At 38.8% G+C, this 12,805-nt stretch overlaps 1 protein-coding gene across 1 annotated transcript in view; it reads left to right on the forward strand.

Annotated features, from left to right (window-relative positions):
• LOC106516447 (unconventional myosin-XVIIIa) overlaps window positions 1-12,805 on the forward strand; it is a gene marked incomplete in the record, with an annotated part of 74,524 nt that overhangs the window by 47,020 nt on the left and 14,699 nt on the right. Inside the window, 12 exon segments of the mRNA XM_014006817.1 lie at window positions 46-165; window positions 294-408; window positions 1,594-1,721; window positions 2,887-3,041; window positions 4,256-4,379; window positions 4,498-4,698; window positions 4,890-5,000; window positions 5,330-5,434; window positions 5,620-5,766; window positions 5,967-6,080; window positions 7,498-7,614; window positions 9,188-9,271. Of these exon segments, the coding sequence (XP_013862271.1) occupies window positions 46-165; window positions 294-408; window positions 1,594-1,721; window positions 2,887-3,041; window positions 4,256-4,379; window positions 4,498-4,698; window positions 4,890-5,000; window positions 5,330-5,434; window positions 5,620-5,766; window positions 5,967-6,080; window positions 7,498-7,614; window positions 9,188-9,271 (1,521 nt within the window).

Here is a 12,805-nt window from a genome sequence, read left to right on the forward strand (position 1 = left end):
TGTGTGTGTGTGTGTGTGTGTGTGTGTGTGTGTGTGTGTGTGCAGATCGCAGAGCTGCTGGCAGAGCTTGCTGATGAGAGGAGCACCAGTGAGTCAGCTTCTCAGCTGCTGGAGACTGAGACTTCAGAAAGACTCCGCCTGGAGAAGGACATGAAGGATCTACAGGCACATATACATACACATAAAATCAGAAAGCAGCTTGCATTGTTAGAAGAGAAAAAAAAATCAAGTTTACTATGATGGAATTACTCCTTTGTAACGTTCTTTTGGGGGGCCTAATTGGTGTGTTCCAGGTTAAGTTTGATGCCATGACGAAACAGTTAGAATCACAGGAAATGGAGCTGATGGAAGCACGGCTCATGAAAACTTCTGAGCTTAACGGGGAGATGGACGACGACGATGATTCTGGTTAGTTCAAGCTAAAAGCTATCCTTAGGCCAAATATAAAGACGAGTTGAAGGATCTGMGCTGCACTGAGAGCACTTTTTTGGTCCTACAGTCAGTGCTTTTAAACATTTATTTTAAAATCCCTAATTAATTGTACCTTTTGACACCAGCAGCAGTTTGACTAAGCCTCCCTAATGGGCATGTCAGCTCAGGTCAGGAGCATAATTTACCGAATTGCTCATACCAGAATTATCTGCACAGTTTGAAAACTTCTCTTGCATTAATTGTAGCTGCAGGATGGAATAGCTTTGTTTGACCGATCCAGCAGGAAGCACGGCGCCTAGGCTGGATCGCTTCTTGCATAACGCCGTTAAGAATATTTTCCAAGTTTGGGATTTACCGCCAGCAGATTAAGATGTTCATTCCCAGGCATACGACTAATGCCCGCCGCTGATTGGTTTCCCCCTGCTCGAAAATGGAGCGCCTACTGAGAGCATATTGTCCATGAGAGTTTTTTTCCTCCCCCCCCTTTCCAATACCACTCCCTTTTCAACCCACCTCAGCAGACAAGCCATTACAGAGCATATCAGAATTCTTAGATGAATGAGAAAGTAATCGTTGGAATCAGAGCTGGTGGCCCCGCAAGTTGTCATTATGCTATATATATGCTAATGAGCAGCACTGATGGAGGAGCCCGTGTTGGTATGTGAAGGAGAAATGGACAGGCGCTGAAATGATAAGGCTTGGAAATGAACCTGAACCTGAATGCCTGCCTGGCCGCTGTTTTAGTTCTGATAGCCTGTGACAGCTCCAGAATTAGGGTCGGCAAAGAACTGTGGAAAGTGCCTCTTAGACATGTCCTTCTCTTAACTGCTATTGTAGTGTGCTCAGAATTCCTACCTACGGTTTATTCAAGATTAGAGTTGAAACGCAAAGGCTGCTTTGTAGCTTCCTGCGGAATTTTTTGACCCCTAAAGGTCAGGTTTTGATGAAAGAAGCTTTATTTCCTGAAAGATTATATTATGTCGGTCCTTGAGCGCGATAACCATCTCAGCCAGTACAGTGCACTCGATAATCCACAGCATCCATCATTTCTGAGCTTTTGAGCCTCTTTCTCTGTGTACCCCCGCTATGCCTGCATTAAAAAGTGGGAGACACCCAAATGTCACCAAGACATTTTCTAAAATTGTATGTCTTTTCCTCCAGGAGGAGAATGGAGGCTAAAATACAACAGAGCCATTCGGGAAATGGACTTCAACAAAAAGAAGCTGCAGCAGGAGTTTGATGACAAGCTGGAAACGGAGCAGCAGAGCAAAAGACATATTGAGAGAAAGGCAAGAGATGCACGATTTTAAAGTTACTCATTGTGAACTAGCTTATGAAACATAAAAGGTTATTCTGAACTGTATCAAATGATGCCATTTGAAAGAGTTTACTCCAGTRGTTTTCTAGATGCATTGATATGCAAGTTTAAAATATGGCTCCACACTCRGTAAACAAGGCRCTTGGCAGAGTTTAGAAGTTKAAGTCATGTGACTGACCTACATTATTTACAGACATGCAAAGTTTACCACGCGTACAATAACTCAAATCTGGTCCATTTTCCCACCTGTGGTCCCCTTGCTTCGGAAACCCAGGAAAAATGGCTGCCAGACAACACATAAACCACAGCTTTATGCCAGAGTCCAGTCCCACCCCAAATATGGTGTCATACCAAACAAGGAAGTAACACTTCTAACGTAAAATATTACGTGTTTATACTGTTGGAGCAAGGCACACATTAAATAGAGACTTGTAGATTATCTAAAGTTAACGGTTACAATCAATCCTAAAGTATAAGAAARTAGATGTGCATCTAAAATTCAATCAGTCATAAATATCCAACATAAACATAGGTCCAATATCACAATACAGTAATGATTTGATACTGTACTTAATTGATAAAGACAGCCTTGTTTTATCATCACTTAGCCAAATCTGAAGATATTTTCATAAATGACTAATTTTTGCTTTTCACCAATTATTTAGCCATTTGTGTTATTTTAAACCAGGATGAATTTAAGCAAATTGTGCATTGTTACTTCAGAATTAGCAAAAAATAAGTCAAAATACAGGAGGGAATAAATCAGCCTGATCTTTCATTTTTTTATCTTCTTACTTAAACTAACAAATCTRAGCTATAAAAATGTGTAAGTTCTATGTAGCTTTACCAATTGTCTGACTTTTCCATCCCAAACTGTCTTCATTGGAAGTTGCCATTGTTTACTTATTTTCAGTCACTTTGRCTGTTTCTGTTGGTAGGCAGCTATTTGCAAACTTTCTTTGCAAAGTTTTAATTTAGGGTCACACATTAACCACCAAAATGAGAGAAAAAAGTGCAGATTTTGCAGTGAGTATCTTTAACGTTTGGCTGCTACAGACATTAAATCTTTAAAAAATAACAGTACTGATGTGCATTAGGCTGCCATAAATTAATAACGATGTGTTTGTGTGCTGCAGCTAGCCGATCTGCAGGCAGATAATGAGGATCTGCAGCACTCCGTGCAGCAGCTGAAGAAGAAGTGCCAGAAGCTGACGGCCGAGCTGCAGGACACCAAGCTTCATCTGGAGGGCCTACAGAGCCGCAACCACGATCTGGAGAAGAAACAGAGGAAGTCAGTYACAGCTTACCCGCGTCACTCTTTCTGCCTTTCTATCTTTTTTTAATTATAAACACACATCACAGAGATCTCCCAGCTCTGTTCCCCTTGGGACTGTGCAGCACTGGGCCCACTCACATAACGCTCAARTTTTCTGTAATTTGAATAGTGGCTGGTATGGTCTGTAATCTGTGGAATTGCATTAGCAGAGAAAATGACTTAGACTTAAAGCACTTGAGAAGCTATCGCTGTGGCAGAATGTGATCTCTCCCCTGTGGCTAATTGAAGATGCTCTGTGGGTGAAATTATTTTCAGCTGCACTTCAGAGAAAAAATACGGGGAATTACGACAAGCTGTCAGCATGAAACACTTGGCTGTTGTGCTCACGAACAATAAATGTTTCTGCTCCAGACAGCAGAAGAAAACATTCTGCCGATTATTAAAATCTAGTGCGAAACTTTTGCCTAATAGGAGWGGAAATTTAAACAGAAGAGAAGTTGAATGCTTCTTTAGTTATGGGATAACTATAACAAACCTGTAGCTTTTTCTTTTTCTTGTAAATTTAAAGTCCTAGCATTCTTTGAAAGAATGCAAATCATCCTCTGCTTTTTATGCTGTGAAGAGTTATAGGTTAAACCTTAAAAATGTTATGTGCCATCCAATGCCCAGACTATATGTTATATTGAATTTTAGTTAAATATTAAAAAAAAGCAGTAGGTATAGTTATCTTGGTTATATATGGCAGCCRTCTTGAACTGCAAATCCAATCAGTTGTAGATGTTCAGTTGTTATATTTAATTTCTGAGAATTTATTTAGTTTCATGGAAATTTGGCGCATCACCTCACTTGAATCATACGTCACCATATTTTAATACTATGGTATATTAAAATACCATCATACTGCCCAATTCTAGTATAGACAATTGACTCACATACAGATGCAAGCAAAAATATTTCTAAGTCATACTTTTTTGTCTAAGTTGTTTTTCAAATGGCTATTTTGTTAAGGAATTGTAACTATTTTGATAACTTATCTGTGCCGTTTGCATTCAAGATACAATACATCTGTGTTTTACTGTAATATTTAAACATGATTCATGAAAACATTTAGACATAATTTAATGTTTGGGTGATTCCAGAAGCTTCAGCTTCTACAGTGTTTTACTTCAAATTCCACATTTTCCTGGGTTGCACTTTAGTGCGTCTGTGTCTCCTTCTGTGTGCTCCAGATTTGACCTGGAGCAGAGCCAGTTTCAGGCTGAGGTACAAAGAGAAAAGAGCCAGCGGGAGAAACTGGCTCGAGAAAAAGACATTATGACTGGCGAGATATTTAACCTCCGCCAGCAGCTGCAGGTGAGCTTCTCTTCCGTTTTTTCTTTCTCTGCACGGCGAGCTGTAACAGAGCCAATCCAGATGTGCACTTCCTCTTTTTTTCTTTTTTTTYCTTTACYGTGTTCACTTCCACCTGCAGGACAAGGACACTGAATTGTTCACCACCAGCGCGAAAGTGCAGCAGCTGAACTCGGATCTGCAGGACCTGTCCTCCCAGGAGTCCAAGGACGAGGCCTCGCTGGCCAAGTTGAAGAAACAGCTTCATGAACTTGAGGCGAAAGTGAAGGACCAGGAGGAGGAGCTGGACGAACAGGCTGGAAGCATCCAAATGTTGGAGCAGGTACTGAGTGCTTCCAAAAACAACTATTTTTAATCCTAAAAGCAAAGTTTTCACTTCCAAAATGCAGCTTTTCTAAGAACCTGAAGTCCGCAAACAGTAAACGTTCTTAGCCAATATTCTCACGTTTTTGTTTTTATTTCTGGGTATTTATATCGTGAGCTGTTATGTGCGTCTCCTCATCTTGTTCTCAGACTAAGCTGCGGCTTGAGATGGAGATGGAGAGGCAGCGRCAGAGCCACTCCAAAGAGATTGAGAGCAGGGATGAAGAGGTGGAGGAAATCAGGCGGTCCTGCAGTAAGAAGGTAAGTGTTGCTCATTTTCTYTCTTTGTCCATTAATTCTTCCTTTCCTAAGCCTCTCCTCAGACTGACGATCAGGCACGTTCAAGGGAAAACTGAGAAACAGTTTTGTTTTGCAGAATCCAACACTGTTTTAAAATAAATGAAATATACAATGCTAAGAATGACAAATTTGATTACATTTATTATCACAATTTAACATCATGTCATAACAAGATTATGGCTGTAGACAAAATAGAGTTTAAAATGTTGGCATGAAAGGCAGTGAGGCCTCTATTGTGATTTGCATTTGCATCACCCGTGTTTGTGTTTTGACACACATGCATCCTGCAGCTGAAACAGATGGAGATTCAGCTGGAGGAGGAGTACGACGACAAGCAGAAAGTCCTGCGTGACAGAAGAGACCTGGAGTCCAAACTTCTGATTACCCAGGACCAGGTACTTCCTTCACTCTGCCTCTGCTCTCTGTCAGTGCAGTTAAGTGCGTGTGATTTGGTGCGAGCCACTTCTTTGGATTGGAAATAAAATGCTTTTGAGTGTGGAGAAGCACTGTTAGTTTTAAAGGAGGATAGATGGTCGTCTGTGTAATAGTGATGACTGCAGAGGAGTGGTTTGTCATTCAGGTGAGCCAGAGGGATGTGGAGACAGAGAAGAGGTTGAAGAAGGACTTAAAGAGGACCAAAGTCCTTCTGGCTGATGCACAAATTATGCTGGACCACCTGAAGAGCAATGCWCCCAGCAAAAGGGAGATTACCCAGCTCAAAAATCAAGTACGTAATCTGGAGAAACAACTGTCTACACACTAGTGCTGTAGCCTGGTAATGAATGGCATTACGTACCGTCTTTTTTTCTTTTTTCATTACGTACTGTCTTAACAATAGCTAAAACAATCATCGGTTGTAGCCTCATCTTGACCCACTAACAGTTGTCCTTCCCGTCTTGCCTGCYTCTTTCCATCTGTGTCTCACAGCTGGAGGAGTCAGAGTTCACTTGTGCAGCAGCGGTGAAAGCTCGAAAGGGCATGGAGATTGAAATCGAAGACCTGCATATCCAAATGGAGGATGTGGTCAAAAATAAAATGGCGGTGAGTTTCACATCTGACCAGAAAGGAYTATGGAAGTGCGACTGGCGGTGTTGAGCAGGAGGAAACAAACTGTGTCCGAGTCATRCAAGTAGACCTGCAGTCTGAGGGCGAAGTGCTCTGYTAGGAAAATATGGGACAATAAGAGCTTTAAAATAAGATGAAGCTTGGTTGTTAAGAGCTTTGTATGTTAGAAGYAAGATTTTAAATTCTATTCTGAATTTGACAGGGAGCCAGTGGAGAGAAGCTAAAGCTGGAGAAATATGATCTCTCCTTCCAACTCTCATTAGAACTCTAGCAGCAGCATTTTGGATTAACTGAAGACATTTAAGGAGTTTTTGAGGACACYCAGATAATAAAGAATTAAAGCAGTTCAGCCTAGATGTGACAAATACAGTACATGGACCAGTTTTTCTGCATCATTCACTTGAGTAATCCTAAATATTCTCCAGTTCTGCTTCAATCTGGATGGTATGCTCAATGTTGTATATATTGTATATTTTTTTATTCATGCAGCCTCTTGGCCAGCTCATGTTTTTAAATGAGAAGTGGTTCTCAAACAGTTTACCTGGATAAATAAAGGTTAAATAAATAAATAAAAGTCTCTAACACAAACTGCGTTTTTTGCTCGTATTTGTCTGTAATTTAACATTCAGTGTCTTCTTTATGACACAGTAATGGACAACAGAGGATTTTYGTTTGCACAAATGTTTTGAAACTCTTCTTTTAATGAGAAAGTAAAAGCAGAAACAACAATGTGTAATTACTTAAGGGCCTGTGCATATCAAATTTTCTCTTTTCAAAATGCAGAGGGATTCTCATTAATATGCACTCATCAAGCCATGCTGGGATATTAAAATAATAAACGCCCTTTGGCATATGTCTGATTTCGAAATTTTTGCTCTAATGGATAAATGAGCTTTATCGAAAGTGTTTTTTTTCCCCTCAGTTTGCTCATTAATAGCTGTCTCCCGAGAGTTCTGCCTRCATTTTAGACTCATAGACTGCGGATATTTGTGTCTCTTGGGATGACGCACAGTGTGCAGCGTGCTTGTGTTTTAGTTTTTAATTGCCACATTTATGGCGAGGGAGGGTCCTGTAAATGTCTGAGATTAGAGAATGCACATGGAGTGCCGGCGTTTAGCCCCTGAACACAGACGATGAACTCAGAATAGGACATCACCAGCACACTGCACTCGCTGCACTTTTACACGCCTAAATGAGCCAATTGATTATCTTCAATTGGTGTCATCCTCCAACCAGAGCCCCAGTCCAGATTGTGTTTCGTTGCCATTAGATGAAATTCCAGCGCTGCCACGGCCCTGCCCAGCTAATAATCGTTTATTACATTCAGCGGCTCATGAATAAACCCTGTCATTCTGTACTAAACTACGTGTTTCCTTCTCTGTTTGTCACTTAGTTGGAGGAGCAGGTCAGCCGTCTGCAGAGAGAGAAGAACGACTTGCAGTCTCGCATGGAGGAGGACCAGGAAGATATGAATGAGCTGATGAAGAAACATAAAGCTGCTGTTGCACAGGTAACTCAAGCTATAGAGCTTCTCAATGTTTYATACTATTAAAGTTAAACTATTATCACCAATCGCAATTATGTTTTTACACGTGTCTGAGTGTGTGCTTGTGTGCATGTCTGTCTGTTAACAAAATATCTCCTCAACCGCTGGGCAAATTTTAAAGTAACTCACAGAAATTAATAATTGAGTGTACGTCTATATCTCTTTAACTTTTGGAGCTAATCAATTTATAGAAGGTTGGCACAGCTAACTGACCTTAGAAAACACATAAATGGCTATAATTCAGTCAGCTTTACATATACTGTACTGYAATCTGGTGTGGTTGTAACCACGTTAACACACTTGAAGTACTACTCATAGTGAGTGGATTTTACTTGAAACTTTAGCTGTTGCTTGTCTGTTAACAAACTATCCCATAAACCACTGGATGGACTGTAATTGACCTTTTGGAAACTAATCATTAGATGCCCATCTACTTCACTTAAGCATGTCACCAATTTGTTACTGATGCAATGCATTCTGGGGTTGATGATGRGCTAAAAAGCAATAATGTGGGACAATAAAAGTATACTTTGAATTAGTTTCTGTTCTTCACTATGTGTTGAAGCAATCAAATGTGATGTTTAGTACATTATCTCTGGAGCTTATGCATATATTGTTGTATATATTAGCTAGGGAGCTAATGCCATATATCATAATTCATGTATATATTAGTTCAGGAGCTAACGCCATATATTGCCATATACTGTGTATTAGCGCGGGAGCTAATGCCATATATTACCATATGAATAAAGTACAAAATTAAGTAAATTTGTGTTAGGTAGATTATTTTTTTGTTGTAACAATGCTTCTTGGCAATCATTCTTATACTGTTGAAAAGCCTGTAAGTTTCACTTTTAAATGGTGTCACATTTGTAAGGAACATGCATTTGTGGGATGAGCAGCAGAGCTGAGTTTGTAGTTTGCACACATGAAAAAAAATTGCCAAATCTTCGCTTCCATTGTCAAAAAGCTTAATTTGCTGTTTCTATTCTCGTTTTGAGCTTCTGGTACCCCATGGTGCTGTCAGTCAGATGCATTGCCAAGAAGTATTGTTACAACAAAGAAATAATATGCCAAACACAAATTTATTTACTTTTGGTTTATATTAAGTTTATATTAGCAAGTGCACTAATGCAAAAGCTAAAAGGCTAAAGCTAAGGTTCTGTTCCATGAAGCAGCTCTGTTGTCCTTCATCCACATTTTCAGTTGCAGGCTGAATCCTTCATACGTCCTCCTCTGTGTCAACACGCTCTGAACATGTTCAGAATTACCATTTAAACTAGATATAGCTCGCAACAAAGCACCTTTAAGYATCATCATTTACCCAGAATGCTTTGTGGTGTAAATAACAAGGCAATGTCTGTTTGCTGATACTTTTTTTTWAATTTATAATTGCAAGTTGAAGTGAATGTTCATCAAATAATATCTAATGTTACATCTAGTCGGGGTTTCCTTTAAACTTGTTTTTCTTGGACCAAAATGAAAACCGTATAGTGATTCTTTGACTGCTGTTTTTGTGTGTCCGTACATGTGATAGTCTGCCAGGGACTTGAGCCAGATCAGTGACCTGCAGGCCCAGCTAGAAGAAGCCACAAAAGAGAAGCAGGAGATCCAAGAAAAGGTACAGTACAGAGAAGTGTTCACAAGCTGTATGGCTGCCTCCTGGGAACCTGTCTCCTGCCTCCACACTTCTCTCTGATTAGTCCTCAGCTTTTCACAGGATTTCTTTGATTATTGTGACCAAAAGTGCTGGGTTTCTGTRGCTGCTTTCTTCTCAGAATTGCAAGGCAATCTACATATAAATAGTACAAATCTGCGGAAAATTTACAGTCAAGGAGGAAAATGTTCTTTTCCTCTGAGGTCTCACATGTATAGGAGGYCATGTATGAGCAAACCATTACACAGATAAAAATGAGAAGATTTTTTCAAAATCTCATATTAACATGAACTGGCCATATCTTGTTTGGTTTTGTGTTAATTTAAATAAAAACAATAAAAGCAGTTTCATTTAAATGAATTGTGTCAATTGAAAACGAGTGTGAATGCAGACTTGGCTTATAAAATATATAAAACTAGATACAAAGATATAACCTATAAAGCAAACCCTTAGTTTTGTGATTTATTCCAATCCACTGGAAAGCAATGAATGTGCCATTTTACCTCGCACAAGAAAAAAAGCTTTTTTCAGCAGTCGTTCACAACTGAGTCATTTTTTAAATGTCAAACTTCTATTTTGTAGAAACCAGTGGGCCGTCAATTTATGTTCACTGTAATGTACATAAGAAATTTTATCCTCTTTCAGTATATTTTATTGTTTTGATACGCTTTTAAAATATACTAGATTTCAGATGCTCCTTGTATTGATAACTAGTCATTGCAGGCAAGTCTGAAAGTTAAAAGAAAAAATGAGCAAAATCCAATTTTCTTTCATCTGGCCAGCATTTTTTAATCCTTTTCAGGGTCGCCAGTCCATCACAGGTTTAGCAACAGACACTTGACGCACACACACACACACACTCACACCTGAGGGCAATTTTGAAAGCTCCGTTTAATCTAATACGCATGTTTCTGGACTGTGAGAGGAAACTGGATGAAACCCACGCATGCACGAGGAGAACATGCAGACTCCACACACAAAGTCCTCTGCTGACATTTGAACCTGCGACCTGCAAGTTTTTGCTGTGGGGCATTTTTGTTGACCAGTGGACGCAGTTCAGTTTTCATTTAAAAAAAAAGTTACATATTAGTTTTTAGACATTTTAAATAACTAGAATAGAATCTGTCAAATGAATGAAGTAAACTAATAAATACAAAAAACAAACGCATCAAACTGCACCAAATTTAAATTACATAGTTTGGTAGATTGAACATAGTGAGATTACGTTACATTATAAATGTTTGTAATTTGTTTTTTTTTTCTACAAAATGCACCCGAAATCTGCATTTAAGGTCTTTTAAAAAATTATTACAGACCCCTTTAGCTCATTTGTGGTAATAAATGAAATAAAATTTGACATGTTTCATTGGACACGGGATGGTCAGCGACAGGCCATGATGTGAATGTCACACAAAATGAGTGTGCTGCTGGTTCCAGAGTGACCAACACAATCACCCTTACAACAAACTGCTGGCTAAAGAATGGGACACCATCCCACAGCAGTTTGTGCCCAAGCTGGTGAGCAGCATCAGGAGGAGGTGSCAAGCTATTGTGGCTGTGTATGGTTCTTCCACATGCTACCAATGCCTCTACGAAATTATGAAATTGCTAAATTGATAGCATTATACAAGAGGTTTAGATTTCTTATGCTTTTTAAGCTAAAAAAATGGCCATATGCTCAAAGTGCATTATACTTGAATAAATACAGTAAATGTCTGTACGTCTTGTGCAAAGTTTGAGAATGTTCAGTTTGAGAAAACAAAAGTTTTGTTAAAAACCATGAGATGTCCCATCTTCCCTTATAAATCTGAATCTACTTTTCTGACCTAGACTATTTAACCTCCATGTTTATCAGTCAGAGGATGAAAAGCCTGCTGACTTTAGTCATCCTCTGACCTCTTTCTTCAGCATCATTAGCAGGTCAAATTTTTCACTTAGTCAGTAAAATCTTTTAACAAACAACAGATGGCTTGGCAGTAATGATTGGGTCAGATTTTTCTGGCTGCACATCAGCACGTTAACATTGTCACTGGGAGCATTTTAGCATGCTGACACTAGCATATAGGTCAGAGCTTGAATGTGTTTTTGTACAAAAATGTCACAGAAGCTGCTGTTGCCTCTGCAGACTGTCATTTCTTGCTTTCATCCAGCACTATTCACAACGGGCTTATACCTTCCTAACAAAGTGTTACATTTGAATCCCACTATTCTCACATATCAGTAGCTACAATGTTTGTATCTCGTTTTGCCTACTTTTGAGCTGATTGCTTAAATGATTGTATCCTATGAGGTGTCAGCTAATGGTTTTGAATAAATGTAGATTCATGTGGTAAAAAGGTTAATGCATCTGAGTTTGGCCTGTTTTTATAACAGAGCTTTCATCGTGTTTTTCTAATGGAGTACCATTTGTTCAGAGAATAACCTTTAGGTGTGTCACATCATAATGTGGAGCCATTTTCTTTGTTTATGTGTTGCAAAATGGACTTTTTTTTCTGGGCCACTGAATTGGAATTTAGTTTGAAAGTCGTAATCCTTCATGTGTGTGTTTTGCTTGTGGATTGTGTCAACACAGCTTTAATGATTCACACGAAGAGCATTCTGTGCCTAAAACTGAKAATCATTATGAGATTTAAACTGCGTATTTTGCTTTTTTCTCTATTTGTCATTTTTTGTCATGCTTTTCAAAAAATAGGCACAGGTTAATTATTGCATGTGGACATTTTAAAGTGGGATTCTGTGGAGAAGTTATCAACAMTTAATATCCTACCTGCTGTAGATAGCTTTTTAAATGACATCTATTTAGAAAAAAAAACAGACTACATTGCCAAGCTAATGTCTTTTCAAATACAACTAAGACCAGAGTGAATTGTTTCCCTCCTGATTAAATTTTTGCTACAATGACATGTTAAACAAAATGCAATTACAAGTACTGATAATGGAGCTAAACCCCAATTATTATTGTTTTTATATATTTACGTGTATGTTTTTTGATACCACTAAATTTTGTAACGGATCAGAGCATGGTAAAAAATTATCTTCAGATTATTAGCAACATACATTTCTTTCTTTTTTTCTAGAATAGCCAATCTCTTAAGCAATGAATTATTAGGCAACATCAATTTTGCTATTTCTTTTGTAATGATTTTTTGAGGTTCTATATCTCTGGATCTCAAAAACAATCTTTCCTCATCCAGTTTAGACTTTAGATATGAAACAGTGCTGCTATCAAACAAGAGAAGAAGAACTGTCAATAAAAGCATAGAAGAAGAGCTGCTACAGGAGCCCAGATGTAAGCAGGGAGCAAGTATACATAGAAATATATATTTTTAGAATCTGCAACACTTGAAAGTAGCACAGTGTTTTGGTGTTGTTGGCCAGTGTCACATTTAAAAAAAAATGGAGGCCTAATTTTTGATGTGTGTCATACGCCTCTTGTGTGTTTTGCCATTTAATAGCACCAATCCAGTGCAGCCCGGTGTCACTTCTGTCCGAAATTTA

This window comes from Austrofundulus limnaeus, unplaced genomic scaffold (assembly GCF_001266775.1).
Source record: "Austrofundulus limnaeus strain Quisiro unplaced genomic scaffold, Austrofundulus_limnaeus-1.0 Scaffold37, whole genome shotgun sequence".
NCBI classification, from domain to species: domain Eukaryota; kingdom Metazoa; phylum Chordata; class Actinopteri; order Cyprinodontiformes; family Rivulidae; genus Austrofundulus; species Austrofundulus limnaeus.